Genomic DNA, 20,343 nt, shown 5'->3' with positions numbered 1-20,343 from the left:
ACTAATAAAAAATTGGAAATAACTAGAGTAATAAGTAGAAATTTAAATTTTATAATGGCAACACTAATCCCCTCGCCATTTTGCGAGAATGTCAGCCAAATCATCAGCTTGCATTTTTCGATAATTTTATGTTGTTTTACATTATAGTTACAGTGGTTTTTGTTTAAAAAAGTTATTGAACAGTTAAATTATCATAATGGATCGTTTTATAAGCATGTGGAAAGTGCGGGAGCTGGCGGATAAAGTGTAAGCTGTGTTACGATTTATTTCTCTTTTATGCAAATTGTATCCATCTGTGTGACAAATACAGTAGTATAATGAACCCATTTGCTTATTAGGATTCTAATACACTTTAGTTTTTATGTGAGTGGTTTCTGAAATCGCTTTATACGGCAAGTTTCAAGTGGCCTTCCTATAAGCAACTGGTTTTACCAAAAATTGCTTGTGGAGGCCAATTTTGTTGAATAAAATGGGTCTCGAAAATGGAAATTGGCGATAATTGTTGATTGGCGACCGGTTTGCAAGTTATCATTGAGCTGTGATGTAATTTAGCGATTTAAACTGCTGAAAAAGCGAGTTTCGTGTTACGGAATGCCTAGTGTCTACAGTTACTTGACTGACTGGTGGGAGAGGCTATCTTAACGACTCTTTTTACCTGTATCACTATCTAATTGCGTTTAAAATCTTAAAATAGAATTACCTCTCAGTTTAAAAAATATTAATGTGTGTAACATCATTTACACATATCACACACACACACATCATTTACTTATAAAATATATGCATCTTCATTGATAAAGAATGTTGCATATGGATTATTATGACATTCCTGGAAAAAAAAAGATAACATCTTGGCACTTTTCATTGATGTAAATATTATAATAATCGTATCAAAAGTATTCACTATTAAAATAATAAGGATGGCATGTTTTCGGCTTCCTAGCCTAGTCGGTAGTGACCCTGCCTACGAAGCAGGATGGATGTCCCGGGTTTGAATCCCGGTAAGGGCATTTATTTGTGTTTAACATTTCTTCATTAAGTTCTATATCCACATTCTAACTCCATCAGCAGACTGATGGAGGGTATTAAATTAACACATTCACTGCCAAGAACATGTATGTGTATGGGGCTCCCAGCATAGAAAGTGTTAAAATATTGCACCCTACATAATATTCTAAATTTAAGTTCAATCACTAGATGCTTGCAAAATTTGAGTTGAAAACGGAACATGATGAGTTAGTTAACCCTTCATCTGGCAAACTTCCACAGTCTCAATTTGAAATGTATGTAATTAACACAATGTTAAAATTCCAATATATCTAAAGTAATGTCTGCCGCTTGAAAGGTTAAAAGTTTGAAAAGGTACGAGGGTTGCACTGAAAATGTCGGGAATAGAGAAAACTGTCGCATCTAGACAGTCAATCTTTATTTTAATGCATACTTAAACTCAAACTGACCACGCATATAAATTTTCTTTTGAAAGTAATCATTCTGTAATGCACACGGCTCATAATCCCAAAGTCCTTTTTGTATGGCGATTTTGGGGCCTTAGTGGTTTTGTATGAAATTCGTAAAGTAGCCAACGGAATTGAAGTTTTTTTTACATATATCTATATATAAAAGATTTTTTTACTGTTGTCATATGAATATTTAGGAATGTCGAAATCTGCCGATATGCAACTTTTTTGGCAGTCTTTTTAATTAACAACACAAATGCGATTTTAAATTTTGACGTCGCTTTGGAATGACATGCTTCTTTAAGATCACCCATGGGATAAAATGAAAGCGACTTTCATACATAATTTTAACTGCAAACGAGCGTACGACTAGTTCATAAAAAAATAACAGAAGCCCATTGTAACTTTTATTTGTTCGCTGAGGGCATATTGAAAACCGTTTAAAAATGTGATCCGAAAAATCACTTGGCCAAAAATTCAAATAATGTTCGACATACAATTTTCAAATTGTCAGTAATTTTTAAATATAAATGACAACCAAATGGAATATACCTTAAAAGTTTTATAAAGAGTTACATTTTTATAAATTATATGCCTCATTCTATTATGTTATTTCTAAGTGTCCCATTCCCGAATATTTCAGTGCGACCCTCGTATCAAATAGACTGACTGATTTATGTTCAATATTTAGTAAAGTATGGATTGCCTCAATGACTTGATTGTCTTCATTAAAAATGTTAATGTATAATGTTCACACATGCCAATTGTATGACCATCCACTTTCCCAATACATTGCATGATTTAATGTCATTGACTTGCATAATAAGTAATAACAAGTGGTCAATGATTGTTAATATTGGTCTCAACAGAATATAACTATATAGAATTCTCACTGTCTAACAACACTGATGTTTGACAGCATATCAAATTGTCCCTGTCCAAACCAGGGCTTTCCAAACCCCGGCCCGCGGGCCAAATCCAGGCCGCGAAGCGTTCCAATCTGGCCCACCGACAGCGTTCCAATCCGGCCCGTGTGAGCCCAGGGAATCCCAGGCTCCAGTGATTCAGCCCTAACAGCAGCAACTAGATACACCCCTCCTCCCTCCTCGGCACCGCCGGTGGCCCGCGCCAAGTTTCTGAGGCAATATGGTCCTCAGATAAAAAAGTTTAGAGACTCCTGGTCTAAACCATGGTCCAAGCCCTCCAATTGAGCCCGCAATAAAGCCAAATTCAATAGAATCTAGGCCCTAAGGGATGAATCTAATGTCAGGCGTGCGAAACTCCTCCCTTCGGGCAAACTGCTCCATTCGGCTCAGCATTGCTCCGAGCAATTATTATTAGGATTGACATAATTTGACGTCCCTTTGCGTGCACGACCACAGATAATATAGTGGCTTGAATTTTGACAACCCTAAATAGCCGAAAGGGATAGTGCCATATATTAGAAAGGGATAGCATAATTTGTCCCTGAGCCCCTGTTGGGTAAGTCCAGTTGGGGATCTGAACAACATACAGACAATTTTGAAATTCTATAATGTCTGAAGCAGAAGCTGAAACCTTCAAGATTTTTGGATGTTATGTTACAAAATCATTACAACATTTATTAAACTAAAAGGATTATGTATTGTCAGAGATTACACCTGATAGTGATATAAACCAGCGTTATCTTATCGCGTACTGTTTTTACTCTGAGAGTGACATTCCCATTACCACTAAAATTTGCTTTACTGTCGGCGCGATTCGGGAAATGAATTAGAGATTAACTAGATACAATATAGTAAAGATATGTGACGTCCCAGCGATAAAGGTACCTTATGGCCATTGGCGCTTACCTATTATTAACGTCACTCCAATATTATTGCGGCGTTATGCGACGTAAGCGCCATCCGCCATAAGGTACCTTTTTCCGTGGAATGTCACATAACTTTACTATTTCATATCTAATAGTGAATCTCTCATTCATTTTCCGACTCGTGGCGCCAGCCGCCATAAGGTACCTTTTGTCGTGGAACGTCACATATCTTCACTATTTCATATCTAGTGAATCTCTAATTCATTTCCCGAATCGAGCCGTGTGTTTTTGTTTATTTATGATATGGACACGGTGTGTGTTTTCAACCCTTAAGGCCTGTGCACACCGGCTGCGTGTGCGTGACGTGCACGTGTGCGTGCAGCGTTGTAGTATACAGATCTTTATGAGAGACGACACACCGCTTGCGTGACGTGTGCGTGTGCGGCTCCAACATTTTACCGCACGCGCACGTGCACGTCACGCACACGCAAGCCGGTGTGCACAGGCCTTTACTGCTGTGAAAAGTACATACAAGAACGATTTTTACAATGCTGAAAAAGTATTGACATTTTTTGGTTAGTGCACTTCAAGTATTCGTTCGACTAACGCGATAACGGCATCACAGCATTTAATCATTAGTCTTTAATCTATTCTAAAATTAACCTAAATGAAACTAGTACATACTAGCAATTAAAATCCCAACAAAAAAATAGGTTCAATGCACATCCAAAATACTATGAACCTTCACTGCTATATACATCAATTGACCTATGCAGACCAACTTAAAATGGTTAATTATCTTATCTCTTTTGATGCATTTGTTAAAATGACCAGATTATTTTGAGCTCTAGATATAAATAAAGTTGTTAAGGATTGAGGTCAAATTAATATGGTGATATAATGACTGTTACAATTATATGGGTGGCCTTGAAATCCTTTCTCTCTTGTGTAACGTTAACGTTACACATTGTATGTTGTCACGTTTTTTGTAGTTTTGCTTTTATTTTACTTTTTATGCGGGCGTGTTATGGATAATAATTATATGCGGGTATTACTCGGAGTAATTAATAATGGAGCCGCCATTAACAGGCGTTCCTCTCTGTCGAAAATAGGCGGCCAATGGTCAACCACATGTCAACCATATGTATGGACTGACGTTTATCTGACATGACGTACCTATACATTTGATGTGCCCCTCCCCCGCAAAAAATGGCAGACTATTTTGTACCGAAAATTTTAGACATGGCGTCTCCATTGGTTATATCCTCTAAGGGGTATTAATACAAATACAAATAATTTATTATATATTCAAATAATTAATAATGTAACTGTACTAGATATTTTTCTACAAATTGAACATAGGCCAATCAAATTGTATCCAAAAATAGGGTTTTGAGAAATGAATCCCAAGCAAGCTGGAAATCCTGGAGCATACTCAGTGCTCCATCCCAGGAGGTGTGCATACATTTTGGGAGCCTTAGGAGATATGTTTTTCTTTGGATTGTTACACTCGATGTACAGTCGACGTCAAAGATATGTTTACATTTTTCGCCTTATTACAAAGGCATAAGGTGCAAAAGTGTAAACATATTTTTGGCGTCGACTGTACAAGGAACCCACCATCAATTACAATAGCACTTCCAGCAAGGATTGGCGGATCAATCACTGGTAAAAGGCGTTTTCGGAAATTAAATCTTCGAAAAAATCTAATTTAATTGGCCTAACAGCAATTGATAACGGGTCATAAACATACGTCGGACTATAGGGGGCAGTTTGAGGGCAAGGTAAGGTTTACAAAAAAAATCTTAACTTACGAGTATTATAATGTACCTAGTATTTGTATCATAGCCGTGTTCATAGAACTTGACATGCCCAGTTAACTGATTTGTTTTGTTCCTTTCTCACAGCTGCAATTGTCTGAGTGACGGATAAAGCCAAACGAACTTTTTCGCCATTTTGACTTATGTGTAGTCCAAGTACGTTTATAAATAACGCAGTTAGTTGCTATGATATTTGGAATTTCACATTATAAATACTAGGTACCAAATACTAAGTACAAATACTCGAAAGTGAATTGATTGATTTGCGAACCTTACCTATCATTCTGACATGCCACGAAAATGCCCGCTGGAGTCCGACGTATGGTCATAAATGTCATAAGTCATGAAAAAAAAAACATACCTACTTTAAAGCTGTCTGTCTAGATGTACTTATGGTTCTACTCACTGTAGGGACGAAACTACTGTATCCATTCGTTTTCCTTGTTCACAGTACAAATGTAGTAATGAACTACACAGAGGTCGAAGGCAAGGTCCGCGAAGCGACCTCCGACGAGGCCTGGGGTCCGACCGGGCAGCAAATGCAGGAACTGGCCCTGGCGACCTTCACATATGAACACTTCCCTGAAGTCATGTCCATGTTATGGAGGAGAATGTTGCATGATAACCGGTCACACTGGCGAAGGACTTACAAGGTACGTCAAAGTGGGAGAGAGAGAGGTCAGATCATGCCGTCTCTCTCACGCTATAGATGTAAGAGTTAGCGTTGGCGACCTTCACATATGAACACTTCCCTGAAGTCATGTCCATGTTATGGAGAAGAATGTTGCGTGATAACCGGTCACACTGGCGAAGGACTTACAAGGTACGTCGAAGTGGGAGAGACAGAGGTCAGATCATGCCGTCTCTCTCACGCTATAGATGTAAGAGTTAGCTTTGGCAACCTTCACATATGAACACTTCCCTGAAGTCATGTCCATGTTATGGAGAAGAATGTTGCGTGATAACCGGTCACACTGGCGAAGGACTTACAAGGTACGTCGAAGTGGGAGAGAGAGGTCAGATCATGCAGCCTCTCTCACACAATATATGTAAGTGTTAGCTCTGGCGACCTTCACATATGAACACTTCCCTGAAGTCATGTCCATGTTATGGAGGAGAATGCTGCATGACAACCGGTCACACTGGCGAAGGACTTACAAGGTATAGAAGTGGGAGAGAGAGGTCAGATCATGCCGTCTCTCACGCAAAGACGTCAACCGACGCGCGCGGCTAGAGCCCAATATCATCCTTCGTGCATTAGGTTAGGGTTCACGATGGCACAAAGGGTTTAATATTCTTTTTAGCGTTCCGTACAAATTTTGTTCACTTATGCCACTAATGCCCGCTTGCACCATCCCGCTAACCCGGGGTTAACCGGTTAAACCGTTAACCCAGTGTAAAAAGTACGGGTAACCGTGTCAACTCCAGGTTTAACCGGTTAACCCCGGGTTAGTGGAATGGTGCAACTGGTGCAAGTGGGCCTTATGGGATCACTTCGGTCGTTTTTTTTGTTGAAAATTTTACTAACTATTGTCGTAAAATTTCAGTGCCTACTCCTGCTAAGCTACTTGGTGCGTAACGGCTCGGAGCGAGTGGTCACTTCGGCTCGGGAACACATATACGATCTGCGCTCACTAGAGAACTACACTTATGTGGACGACGTGGGCAAAGACCAGGTGAGTGGAGGCAGCACCGTCACCATAAGGGCACACGGGGCCCGTGCCCAGGGCCCCCTTCCTCAGGGGGCCCCGAAGTCCGAAGCCCTTGAACGTTTTGCGCACTAAGGACTAGTCCCGTCCCGTCGTTGTAAATAATATTTGAGTAACAATCGTGAAAGTTTAAACCAGTGGTTCTCTCATTGCCCGTTCTGTATGATTTTGAAGGTTTTCATACGTCGAGATCTTTTGTGTTGTCCCATTTTTCGAAGACTCTGGGCACTTGGTAGGTAGTTTAGAATAATTTTCTTTTCGTTTCAATATTACGTTTGATATACTTCACAGTTGGTCCCATTGTCATCAGGTCAGAATCTGATGATGGCATCCTGGAAGAATTGAAGGAACTTTTGAACTTAGACGGAACTATAGTGACTTTTATCTTATAGTAAATTATTTATTTTCTCTCAGAAAGTGACATTTGTGCTAATCGGAACTGCTGTTGAAGACTAAAACGATGGCATATTCTTTTGTACCCGGGTATGTCCTTAAACTACGTCCAAGGCCACCGGTGGCCGGCAGCAGCGTCCCTCAAATTCGGTGTACTCGACTGCGATCGCCAACCCGCTTGCCAAGCGTGGCGATTATGGCCTATGTTCAGCAGTGGACGTCTTATGGCTGAGATAAAAATAATAATATTCTTTTGTGAATAGAATTTTTTTTAATTATTTTTTTTATATTTGCAGGGTATCAATGTCCGCCACAAGGTGCGTGAATTAATCGACTTTATTCAAGATGATGACAAACTGAGAGAGGAGAGGAAAAAGGCTAAGAAGAATAAGGACAAATATATTGGTGAGTGCAGTCAAGATATTTTTAACAAGCTTTTATTAGGTCGACCTGTATGTAACTATGTAATGGAATCTTGAAAGTTAAATTTGATCCACTTCCCGGTTTCCGATTGAGCTGAAATTTTGCACGCATGTATAAATCGGATGACAATGTAATATTATGGTGCCATCGAGCTGATCTGGTGATGGAGACAGGAGGTGGCCATAGGAACTCTGTGATGAAACAACGCAACCAAATTGTGTTAGGGGTTTTTAGAATTGTCTCGATGAGTATTAGTTGTCTGTCGTAAGAAAAGTACAGTCAGCGATAAAAGCTTGTACCAAAAATGAATTTTTTGCCAAAAGCTTATTTAACTAGGGTACCAATAGTACCACCGCCCACACTATTAACTGACAGTTCGTAAACCTTATTACAAAAGGCATAAGGTTCACCGATGGACAGTTAAAACCAGTTTACTAAGTTTTGTCAATTGCATTTGGATTAAAATTGATTGGAAGATTCTTCGAATTTGGATTCAGACTCAGATTAATCATACTTTCGTAGAAATTTTGTATGGTGTTTCATTTGTAAAAAAATTTTGGTGTTTTATACTAACGAAGTTTTTCAAATACCATCGATTTTTTTATAAGGTCGCAAATTTAATTTAACCTTATTATTGAGCGTTTAATATTGTTATATCATTTTTGACCCCACCAACTGGTAAAGGCTCTCTTGATTGTTCAAAAACTGATAGCAAAGTTGCATTTAATTCACATGTGAGGCATAATAGTAATATAAAAGCAAATTTTGAGTTGTTTTCTTATGTTTGCTGGTAGAATTGACTTTTAAATGATGATTTTGAATGATAAATATTTAACAACATTCATTTGGATGTGATTTCGTTTGATTTTGTTTGGTATCTTAGTTCATATTTTCTTCGGGTTGGTGTGGTGAAAAATGTAGTGTTTCACTCGGGGGCAAATTTTGGTTAACCCTCGTGCTTTGAAACCCTCGCAACGCTCAAGATTCCATTTTTCGAACCACTCGCTACGCTTGTGGTTCAATTTTGGAATCTTTCGCTTGTTCGGGTATCAATATTAGCACGAGCGGTTAAACAACAACTTTGCCCCCGAGTGAAACAAACAACTAATTTACGCTCAAGTCATGTTTTCAACTTTTCGTATGATCATTAGTTTATTTTGACATTCCTTTCTAGTCATTCAATTTCGAACCGTAATTTTTATTGTAGGTACTTATGTGTTTTTATTACAAGCTTTTATTTAGTTTCACTTGACCGTTGTCTGTCTGTCTGTCTGTCTGTGTGTAATCTAATCTTGCGAGTTAAATTTGATCCACTTCCCGGTTTCCGATTGAGCTGAAATTTTGCATGCATGTATAAATCGCATGACAATGCAATATTATGGTACCATCGAGCTGATCTGGTGATGGAGACAGGAGGTGGCCATAGATACTCTTATGATGAAACAACGCAACCTAATTGTGTTAGGGGTTTTTAGAGTTGTCTCGATGAGTATTAGTTGTCTGTTGTAAAAAAAAGTACAGTCAGCGATAAAACCTTGTGCCAAAAATGAATTTTTTGACAAAAACTTATTTTAGGTATGGCAAGCATGTTGCTGCTATGGGCTTAAGGTTAAAACATATCTTTGTGGTGTTATAGGCATGTCGTCGGAAGCGGGTGCCATGGGCATGCGCGGGTCCGGAGGCTGGGGCGAGTACAGCGACCGCGGCGGCGGCAGCAACTGGGGTGAGTGGGGTGGGGTGGGGTGATTACTAACCTTAATCTATTCAACGTCTAATCCTTATTGCACCCGTTTCGTAAAACCCACTTTTTGAAAAGTGTTGGATATTTAGACTACGTCCCATAGCAGCACCATCGCCATCAAAAAGGCGTTTTGCACTATGTTATATAAAAACATGATTTTTTAAAATTGGTATTAACTCTGAAACTAGGCGAATTTAAAAAAAGTTTATAGGACATTTTTGTCTTTAAATATGATCAGTAATACGCTGTTGAAATTATTCGGTTTCGTCATGTTACACCGTGTATATTAAATAATTGTTTGTTATTTTGTAGATGAGCCCAAAGAGCGAAACGACGAAGACGATTACGATCGAGCGGATGACTCAGACGGCGACTACAGTCACGGGCCCAGCCATACTAGCGCTAGGAAACCCAATAAGTAAGTATCAGCATTGCTCCGAGTAATTATTAGGGTTGACACAACTTGACGTCCCTTTGCGTGCACGACCACAGATAAGATAATGGCTTGGATTTTTTACCTAGTTTAGGGCTTAGGATACTAGGTTTTCTAACAATAGAATACTTCCTCCTAAAAATGTAATACTCTTCTACTATGTAATAGTAAACTGCATTTTTGATATCTAAATAAATAAAGTTTCATTTTATATATTCAAACATTATTGCACAAAACATAAAAATAATGTACAAATGGTGGACTTAATAATGTACAATTTGTTTTTTTGGATTATCATTTCATTTTCAAAGTAAAAATTTAGCTAGCAAGCTAAGTCGAAAACTGTGATGTCTCGACCAATTTTCGACTTAAAAAGTTAATATTTTCGATTATCTGCGTCTATAATTTTAAAATGATATTAATTTCCAGAGAAAACGTATATCGAGACGACGGCGCCGGCAGTCCTCCGCCTCGCTCACTCAGCGCACGCTCCGCCGAGCGCGAGCGAGACCGCGACACCGAGGGCTACGTCAGCGCGGCGGGCCTCGGGTCGTCGACAGGACCCGCGTCAGGAAACACGCTTAATATCAGTTTAAAAAGCCCCGCCAAGACTAAAAGCAGTACGCCTACCAAAAAGATCGATTTAGGTAAGATATTTAACCAATATTTGACTAGATTAGAGATGCACCGGATATCCGGTTACTATCCGGTATCCGGCCAAGATTTTAATATCCGGCTGGATACCGGATAGTGACTTAATATCCGGCTGGATACCGGATAGTGACTTACTATCCGGCCGGATACCGGATAGTAAAATTGCTTGATTTCGGAGTAAACTAATTGGATTCAAGAAACAGTCTTAATCATAATTGTGCTTGTTTATTATTTAAAACAATTTAAACATTCCACCGACTTGCACGCGCACTCATTTCAAACCTAGAAATGTGTCCGCGCAAACGTTCACTAGGAAACAGGTCAAACCTGCAGAATGTGCACCTGTAAAACCGAAATGTAGGTATATTTCCGCTGGCCGAATATCCGGTATCCGACCAAACAACTATCCGTTGCATCTCTACAATTTACCCTACCGCCATATATCGACGAGAGCGTGCGACTTTCACTCCGGAGCTTGCGGGTTCAACATGCGGGGATAACACGAGGAAGAAGAAGGTTAATTTAAAAACATTGATGTTTCAGGCGCTGCCGCGAGCTACGGCAAGTCCGCTTCAACCCCAGCGCCTCCAGCGGCTTCCACGAACAACCAATCACAAGAACTGTTGGACGACTTGTTCAAGACTTGCCCCGTACCAGGCGCACCGCAGGGCGGACTTATTGAAGACGACTTCGACCCCAGGTAATATTCACAGCTCATTAAAAAACCGGATAAGTGCGAGTCGGACTCGCCCACCGAGGGTTCCGTACTTTATAGTATTTGTTGTTATAGCGGCAACAGAAATACATCATCTGTGAAAATTTTAACTGTAGAAAAAATTTCAGCGATTAGGGAGATACAGCCTGGTGACAGACGGACACCGGAGTTATAGTAATAGGGTCCCGTTTTACCCTTTGGGTACGGAACCCTAAAAAGATTTACCATCCCATAGAAAATTGACTAGCCAAAATGTATGAAACAGCCAAATCTTTTTTGGACATTTCGGGGTTGATCTCATAGTAAAAGTCGCTCAGTATAATCCCAAAACCAGGGAGAAGGAATTTTAACATTTGCAACGGGAATGCACTTATTTTTTGGCTGTATGAGAACTTAAAACTACACAAATGCATTTATTTTGCATGAAATTAGCGAAAGAAAAGAACTAATAACATGAAAGGTATTTAAATTTTTATGGCGATCGATGAAACTGCAAAATGTTGTGATGAAACTGTTCTATGAGTGGTTTGTCGATGCAATACCTATAAGTATTTGTCAAAATTTTATACAACTATTGGTATACCTACAATTGGCCTGATGACAGTAACAAAGAATCATGGAAATAATGGTTTCAAAGAAACGTATATGTTAATATGATTCTAAAATATGGCCCAATCTCAGTATAAACTGAAGGATTATTAATATATTCAATAAAATAAAAGTGCGAAATTCTCCACTCGGCCATTTTGACTGAAACACCAATCAGAGGCGACGTAAGAGTTGACGTCATCAATGCATGACATATTTCTTAGAGCAACATAGACAACCTCATTGACTGTAATCCATTACGTACTCGCCAAAGAGTTTGGAGGTTCAAAAAAAATATTGTTTCGCCACTAAACATTTATTACGTTCAAAAAATATTATTACACGATATAAAGTAAATATTTATTTGATATTATATAAATAAAATGCAAAATAATACGATATTTCCCCAAAAAACTTTTATAATTATTTGGCTGAACGGAACTATCATTGCCATGTTGGTTGTCGTAACTAGAAAAAATTAAAAATTAAAAAGTAAATCCGGCGCTCGGTGATTTTCACTCAAAATTTACATGTATCTAAATAAGTAATTCATCTTAAATTGCAACCGTGTGAGTCTTTGTATAAAATGACTTATTGTGAACAATTTTTGTAATGTATTTATCATCCCTAATCGTAATATGTGGTGCTGAATTAACAATATCATTCGGATTCAAGGGAAATTCGTAACTGTAAGTATGTAAGCAATGTCTACCACCATAATTTATGACGTCACAAATGGCGTGCGAGGCGTTTTCGCGCGAGGTTTAAACTGGCTATAATAAAATGCAATTATTTATGTTAAATCTTATGAGTATACCTGAAATATTGTGTTTTTCGGAACCAATACAAGTGTACCGACAATATTAAAAGGGATTTCAAAATTTGTCATCTGGCCAATTAATAGTAAACTTACCCATAACCTACCTGTTGCAGGGCCGAAGACCCCAAGCCGGCACCAACTAGCACCGAGTTCGGAGACTTCTCCAACGCCTTCGGGGCCCCTGAGCCTGCCTCCAACGATGGCTTCGCGGACTTCAGCAGCGCCTTCACCGGGGCCCCGGCCAGCTTCGGAGCACCCCCTGCCTTTGGTGCTCCGGCCAGCAATAATTTGGTCGCTCCAGCTAGTAACAATTTTGGAGCGCCGGCTATGAGCAACAGTTTTGTGGCAAATGTTACTACACCGGTTAATAATAATGCTGGTGAGTAGTCATTTAAAGTCGGATACTTATTAGCGAGCCGTAACCGTAACAGAGTAACGAGGGTCTAGTGTGTACGCGTGTTACAGTTTCGGCCCGCGATGTCGCTGGAACGCTTTCACCGAGCGTACTCATTTTACAGTTACGTGCAACATTACGGGTTCAGAAATGAGTACGTTGTAAACGTCGGTTCGCTGCGAGCCGCTCGCGTACCGCTCGCAGCGGGTTTGCGGACCACGTACACACTATGTTTTTTGGTTACAGTACATCCAACAGTTACGGTTACGGCACTATGTTTTTTGGTTACAGTGCATCCAACAGTTACGGTTACGGCACGATCCCTATTTTTAAGCTATATTCTGAAACTTTGTATATTTTGTCAAATTTCCTGAAGACCAAAATAATTTAAGAAAATACTTCTATCAGTTCTCCTGCGGTCGCTAAACTTGGTGCTATTATTTCCAGCACCCGCAGCGCCGGCGTCCAACCTCGACCTGCTCGCCGACCTGGCCCCTCCCCCCACCACCCCGCTGGGGGGGTTCACGGCCCTGGACTCGCTGTCATCACAGCTGTCTGACGTCACGCTGCAGCCTACACAGACTGGTGAGTGGAATTTCCTTGTCGTCAATGGGGTTGGCCGGTGGAAGCTTTTAGCAGATGGCGCCATCGTAGCTTGCCCTGTCGATCCCTAGAATTGCGTCAAATTTTGTTTTTTTTTTACCCTGGATGCCAGCCTTTTAAGCCGAATCTCGTAGAAAAAGGGGCAAGCTACGATGGCGCCATCTATGCAAACCTTTGATTGCCAACCCCATTTCGTTGATTTTCTGGCGCTCAAAAGTACAATAGAATATTTCGTTACTGTATTTGAGAGTATTGGAATTAGAAGTATTGTTTAAAAAATTCTCAAACAATACTTCAACTTACGTTTAACCCTTTGACCGCTAAAGACGTTAACTAACGCACGCGGCTAGAGTCGGACCAAAAAGGTCTGCAGCGGATTTGATAGCCCACGCAATGCAAGTGTCATTTATATGTCATAGTTTCATAGAAGTTAGACGTTAAAAATAACACTTTCACTGCGTGGGCTATCAAATCCGCTGCAGACTATTCTTGGTCTGTCTAACTTTTGCGCATTCCGACAAGTTTCACGAATACGCGCCGCACCGCACACGATAGGCATGACGTTCAAAGGGTTAATATGTAATAAAATTAAAAGAAAACTTTTGTGAAAACCTACTTAATGCTTGCGACTTTTCAATTGTTTTACTTATACGTTCAAAACACACTTGACTCCCGTTTGCATGATACGTGACATAAATGTAACTAGTGTAAATACAGTTTTGGGCACATTCAGGTGTTTTCCATTTCCAGAGAATGAAAAAACGAAAAGCGACCTCCGCAGAGAGTTGAGAACACTTGTAGACGCTTTACATGGAGTTGAACGAGTGAGCTCTGCCAGCCAAGCGAAAAAACTGGCTTCGTACCTTGATGAAGTTCTCAAGACCCTTCCCGGACCTATCACAGTGCAAAAACTGAGCCGAATCGAAGAAAAATCATTCAACAGTGAAGTGTTGGAAGTGTTTGTGCAGTGTCTAAGCAGTGTAGTGCGTGTTTTGATATCATCCTGGCCGCTTTTCAACAATGAAATCACAAGCCTGTTCACCGTTGAAGAAAGTTTTGAGGTTAGTCAAGAAACGCTTGCCGTTATGTGCGGGTTTTTGAGAAATGAAACTAATGAGGTCACTCTAAACGCTTTGGCGTCAATTTTGACAGACTATGTCAAAAGTGATGCAGTTTTGACCGCTATCATTGACTGTAGTAGTGTCAAATTTGATGACGTGAGTGAGCAGTATAAGCAGCAAAATGAATGGGAGAGCTATGTTCAACTGCTGGTGACATTACCAGAAAGAATTGCTAACAAATTAGAAAAAAATACACCCAAGAATTTCTCACATGAAAACTATTCATACAATTTGATCTTTCACATAATTAGGAGCATGGATTATATGGCTGAGTCAAGTTACGCACAAAATATACAGTATGACATTTCATACTTGTCGTTTTTGGTGTCGAAAGTGATAATTAATTATAACATGAGTGGTAATTCGGACGCCATATTTAAATTCATAGACACACTTATCGCTTGGTCGACCAATGAAACTGATACTATGTTTATCAGGCGAAAACTTATACAAAAAGTTTTCTTTCATTTAAACAGACAAGCCATAGATTTCATTTCACTAACATTGCTACATCGATCACCCATAGACTACGCAAAAACTGAACAAGCAATTTTACATGTGCTTGGAGACAATTTCGATCAGAATAAAGACTGGAAGGAAATTCTAACATATAGAATACCTTTATACATTCAGCCGAAAGACCACAAAGATACCACTATACCAGAAAACTTGATATACTATCTATCTACTACAAAAGATAGCAAAGTTTTGACTGAATTAGTTTTGAAATTAAGTAGAGTCTGGTCTGATGTGAAACATACGAACGTAACTAACATAACACATCATATGTACACTTCACAATTACTGATTCTCGCTATCAAATATTGTGTTATTATTCATATCGAGAATAAAGAAAACTGGTCGTTAAATGAATTAAAAACAGTCCTTTATAAAGGCATGTCGAAACATCTTGATGTTATGTCACAGGAATTTAGGTGTATTGGTATGGCCACTATTGAGATTATATTGAAATTATTAGCAGAATTAGATGACACTGACAAAGCTGCAGAAAAACTAAGCTTTGATTATAAAGAAATGGGACCAAGTTGCATTGAAATACATAATCAGCTCAAAGAATTAACGCATAAATGCATAATAGACGCAAAGCGAAAGATACTAAAAGATTTCAAACCGAAAACCATAGATTTGAAAGGAATTCTCGATCTAATCGCTATGAAAGTGATAGATGAACACCATAGACCCGTCCATAATAACACTATAATGACCTGTGCTGTCAAAAGCCCGGAGCAAACTAAAGAAATCGTCAAAACTATTATTTCAGTCAAACTTGACGCTCTAGATAAAAGCAAGACTTTGTCAGAGGATTTAGACTCAGATGACGATCTGCAACCTTACGATATGTCAAACGACATCGCGATCGCTGATAAAAATAGACCAGCATATGTCAGAGACTTAATAGAGCTTATAAGTGAAGCTAAAGATGCAGAAATATTCGAAACAGCAGTGGAATCGGCTGAAGAATTAATCACTAAACAGCTCAAAAACGAAGATCATAAATTGGCCACAGAATTACTAGATCTCTTCATACATTTGGATGCTAAATTCCATGTAGACGATTTTGATAACATCAAATTTAACACAGCAGTCGCTATACTGTGTAGTCATCCTACAGTTTGCGCAGAGCATATTTGCAAAGAGATCCATACAGACGTCGGAAGATACTCTATTGCGACTAAAATCTTCATGTTAGACGTATTTTCTGAAGCGGCCAATAGAATTGCCGATGTCAGACCTCAAAACGAACCAAAACTAGTCAAACCTGATGTTGTAAACCAAGAAGAAGAAAATGTTTCAGCAGAGGAAATTATACGACGCAGGCTTATACAGAAAACTAGATATTTCCACTCAAAACGACCACATCCTTTTGCTAAAGCTAAAAAGAACCAATTCGCAGCGGTTGCTGATAGTTTCTTCTATCCATTAGTTGGCGGATTTGGTATAAGACAGCTATCGCTAAGCCATCAGAACCAAAAGCAAGATATTGACAACATTCTACTGTTCAAATACTTATCGGTGATCGGGAATATAATTCTAGCATCAAAAAACTGTCCGAAATGCCCGAGCTATTGCTGGGACGTTGTCCAAATGGTCCTATATCTCCGATACACACCGGACCCAAAAATACAATCTTGCGTTATAGCTATGTTAGCTAGTGTTATCATAGCTTTACCGCGATCTATACTGCGGAGCGAATTCGCAAAACCCATGACAGAGCTTCGCGCTTGGTTAGAAGATATGATAAGATTAGATATAACATCAAGATTGAATAGTCCTGCATCGGAAACTGCGATTTTCGCCGCTCAAGTTATTTCTTTACTGGAGAATAACTTAGGTGATGTAGGGTTGTTTGAGGATTAGAATTTGTGTACGGCTTGGCCTGAGACGGTAGAGGATAAGTGCAAGCAGTGCTCGAAGTTGCTCTGCAATCACGAGGTGTTCTGGACGAATGATATGACGATATCGTCGTATTCGCGCAATGTGCGTAAGTAAATTCGTCCGGTGGGGTTTTTTGAGACAAAACAACGGTATTTTACTTAACCTTGGGCATTTTAAAATTTGACTTGTACTTTAAAGCGCGACGCTAAAGGCCTGTGCACACCGGCTGCGTGTGCGTGACGTCCACGTGCGCGTGCGGCGTTGTAGTATACAGATCCTTATGAGAGACGGCACACCGCTTGCGTGACGTGTGCGGCTCCAACATTTTAGCGCACGCACACGCGCACGTCACGCACACGCAAGCCGGTGTGGCACGGCCTTAATTGTGTTTTAGTCACGTCTATCTGTCACTTTCCTGACAGAAAAAATGAAAAATCCTGAAAATGTAAGGAGTTTCACATTGATTGTCAGTTTTGTGACGATGGCTAACGCCCTTAAATTTACTGAAATGTCTAAATTTCACTAAAATATATTTTTAAAATTGGGTGCTATACAGGGTTGGGCATTAACTGTCCTACTTTTATACTGCCATTTTACTTAAATATAGCGCAACTTTTTTTAACTATATAATTTTCAATTAACCGAGAATTTATGCGTCTTTATGATTTCTAGGCCATTACTTTTGAATATCTTGCCCCATGTTTTGTCTCGATATAACCACCACTCCACTACCGTCGACCAAGCTGTACAATAATAGTAGCTATTATTATAGTAAGCTGGCTCAGACCAACGTCTGATGTTGAAAAACTCGAGTTATTCCCACTAGTTACCACCAAGTTCTTACCAGTGGTAACTACTGGGAAAAAAAATCCCACCTTTTACCAGTGGTAACTGGGAACTACTGGGAATAAAAATTCCCAGTAGTTACCAGTTGTAAAAGGTGGGAAAAAAAGTCCCAGTAGTTACCACTGGTAAGAACTTGGTGGTAACTAGTGGGAATAACCCAAAAACTCTGAATTTATCTCGCCTAACGTAACCTAACTGTAAGAAAAACGTATTTTGTGTGATTATACAATAATGTAAGACATTGTCCGTAATCATTTGTAAATTAGTCTATTAGAATAGCTATGTAAAGTGTCACTCTATGGAACTTGCGAACTATGTAAACAAACCGCCATATTGAAATTGTCTCTGAATGATGAATTCACTAGTGACTCTTGTTTACATAGTTAGCAAGTTCCATAGAATGACACTTTAGTAGAAATTTTGTGCTATAATTTGTAGTTCTAATTTAACCCTTTGACCGCTTAATGCGTCACCTGACGCGCGCGGTCCTAGCCCAATCTACAATACAATACGGTGACGCGCTGCACACAATTGGCGTAGCGGTCAAAGGGTTAAATGCAATAGTGTAGTGAAAATGTTTGAGAAAATGACTGAAATTAATGTGATGGCTATTAAATTTCAAAAAATTGTCTATGTCAAGTTTTTTGAAGAGAATACTTCTTTAGCGGCGCTGTGCACATTTTGTGATGAGGAAAAATGTTAAACTCACGACAGGTCACGTGACCGTAAGATTCGTAAGACGTGAAACGGACACGTGACCTGATCGAAAAACCGTTACAATGTCATTGAGTTTTCACTTCTGCCGGCACTCCCGGAGTGCAACCCGTTGTTTTTTGGCTACACGAAATATACGAAAACAGTGCAATCAATGTTTAAATCAAGTGCAATACGATTACGATATAATTTAAAATATGACAGTTTTGAAGTCAATTTGATAGTAAAATAGTGTAACTACATTTAAAAGTAATACAATTTGAAAAGAAAATTTTACTTATTCAGTTTGAACCATCATAATCTTGGAATTACACGCCTTTTTGTTTGTATTATATGTATTGTCATATTAATGTAATGTACTATCACCCACACTGTTAACTGTACATCGGACCTTATGCCTTCTGTAATAAGGTCCACCGATGAACAGTTAGGAGTTTTGCTGTTTGACACTGAAAAAAAATAGATGTTATAATAAATAATGAATCTAACAAATATGAAAAAAATATTTGTTGTGATGTTAGTAGATAAGTTAACTTAGATGGTTTAAGTGTAACCGAGATAAAAATATGTTAAATTAAACTACATGTCCGGTTGGGCTTTTGCCACTAATATAATTTCAGTTTTTTACTATATTGTGTCTTGCGTCTCTGTTGTTTTAACCTTTTCGACGCCGTGTCAAACACAAAAGCTGTCACTCGGACGCCACGTCACCGAAGTGTCAAAACTGAAATTGAACTTTATGCATATGCACCTACGGTCCTACGTCTATGTTTCTCTGTGGTCTGTGACCGATTAATCGGTCTTTGGCGTTGAACCTGCGGTGCGGGTATATCGGTCATTGGCGTCCAAAAGGTTAAATCATATGAAACATAATAATAACGTACCAATTTTTTTTAGTAATTACTTTTTATTGCTGTGAATAGAATTTATATTTTCATAATTCTAAAAATAAAAACAAAGCTGGAGTTAGACCAAGAAAAGTCTGCTACAATTTTGATACAGCAGTGCAAGTGTTATTTATACGTCATAATTAAATAAAAGTTTGACGTTTAAAATAACACTTGCACTGCGTGTGCTATCAAAATCGTTGCAGACTCTTCTTGGTCTGACTCTGTATCTGTCTAAAGTCACAAATTGACGTTTACTTAGCTAATTAAAAATAGACTTAAGAGCCAACAGGGGTGGCCATTTCTCCATACAAACGTACTCGACTGTTTCCTCCGTGAGTTTTGCTGCTAGAGCAATGATTTTTTCAACACAGATTAATATTGTCAATATCTGTGTCGGACCGTTTTGCTTTTTTTTTAATTTTTGTTTTATAAGGCGCTAGAGCCCTTCAAAAATGGCCTCATTGACTATGCTACAATGAGAGGCGTAGTATTCAAAACTGATATCAATTAGCCAAAAAAGAAAAACGCTCCGACACAGATAATTTCATAATCATTTAGATTTCCAAATTTGGTTACGATTGGTTAAGTTTTGGACGAGGAAACAGTCGAGTACGAAACCTCGATTTTTGAGATTTTTACGCAGGATTTTTCGCCTTGTCCTTATCGCACTAGTTTTAGGAGCCGCTTCCGTTAGCGAGACGGGTATATTTACCTAAAATATTTAAAACTCAGCTCCTGTTTCGTCTTAACTCGAAACCGGTCATCTTGACTATTAGGATTAGGTAACTGTGTGGCGGCTAGTTTTAAAGTATACCTAAAAAAAATCTAAAAAT

The 20,343-nt window shown here is 39.0% G+C and overlaps 2 protein-coding genes across 4 annotated transcripts in view; both read left to right on the top strand.

Annotated features, from left to right (window-relative positions):
* Nucleotides 1-58: 58 nt before the first annotated feature.
* Nucleotides 59-20,343, top strand: part of LOC134675058 (clathrin interactor 1-like) — a 29,769-nt gene continuing 9,484 nt past the window's right edge. For 2 of the 3 annotated variants that reach the window (XR_010099686.1, XM_063533211.1), the window contains exons 1-10: nt 59-246; nt 5,521-5,722; nt 6,617-6,745; nt 7,468-7,576; nt 9,231-9,317; nt 9,648-9,753; nt 10,198-10,415; nt 10,966-11,122; nt 12,659-12,924; nt 13,387-13,524. Coding sequence is in view for 2 of the 3 variants with exons in the window: in XM_063533211.1 (XP_063389281.1) it covers nt 197-246; nt 5,521-5,722; nt 6,617-6,745; nt 7,468-7,576; nt 9,231-9,317; nt 9,648-9,753; nt 10,198-10,415; nt 10,966-11,122; nt 12,659-12,924; nt 13,387-13,524 (1,462 nt within the window). In the remaining variant the exon portion in view is untranslated. Of the gene's footprint in view, nt 247-5,520; nt 5,723-6,115; nt 6,231-6,616; nt 6,746-7,467; nt 7,577-9,230; nt 9,318-9,647; nt 9,754-10,197; nt 10,416-10,965; nt 11,123-12,658; nt 12,925-13,386; nt 13,525-20,343 lie in introns of those variants that run through there. The other variant, XM_063533212.1, reaches the window with a different exon arrangement.
* On the top strand, nt 14,170-17,258 carry LOC134675055 (telomere length regulation protein TEL2 homolog). The gene has a single exon (XM_063533202.1). The coding sequence runs from the start codon at nt 14,223-14,225 to the stop codon at nt 17,040-17,042; it is 2,820 nt and encodes a 939-aa protein (XP_063389272.1). The 5' UTR covers nt 14,170-14,222; the 3' UTR covers nt 17,043-17,258.

Source organism: Cydia fagiglandana, chromosome 21 (genome assembly GCF_963556715.1).
Source record: "Cydia fagiglandana chromosome 21, ilCydFagi1.1, whole genome shotgun sequence".
Classification (NCBI taxonomy): Eukaryota; Metazoa; Arthropoda; class Insecta; order Lepidoptera; family Tortricidae; genus Cydia; species Cydia fagiglandana.
Note: the sequence above shows the minus strand (reverse complement) of the source record. Positions and strands in the feature narration are given on the sequence as shown.

Coding starts and splice junctions, on each gene's coding strand:
- LOC134675055 (XM_063533202.1), top strand. CDS start 14,223: ATGATACGTGACATAAATGTAACTAGTGTAAATACAGTTTTGGGCACA.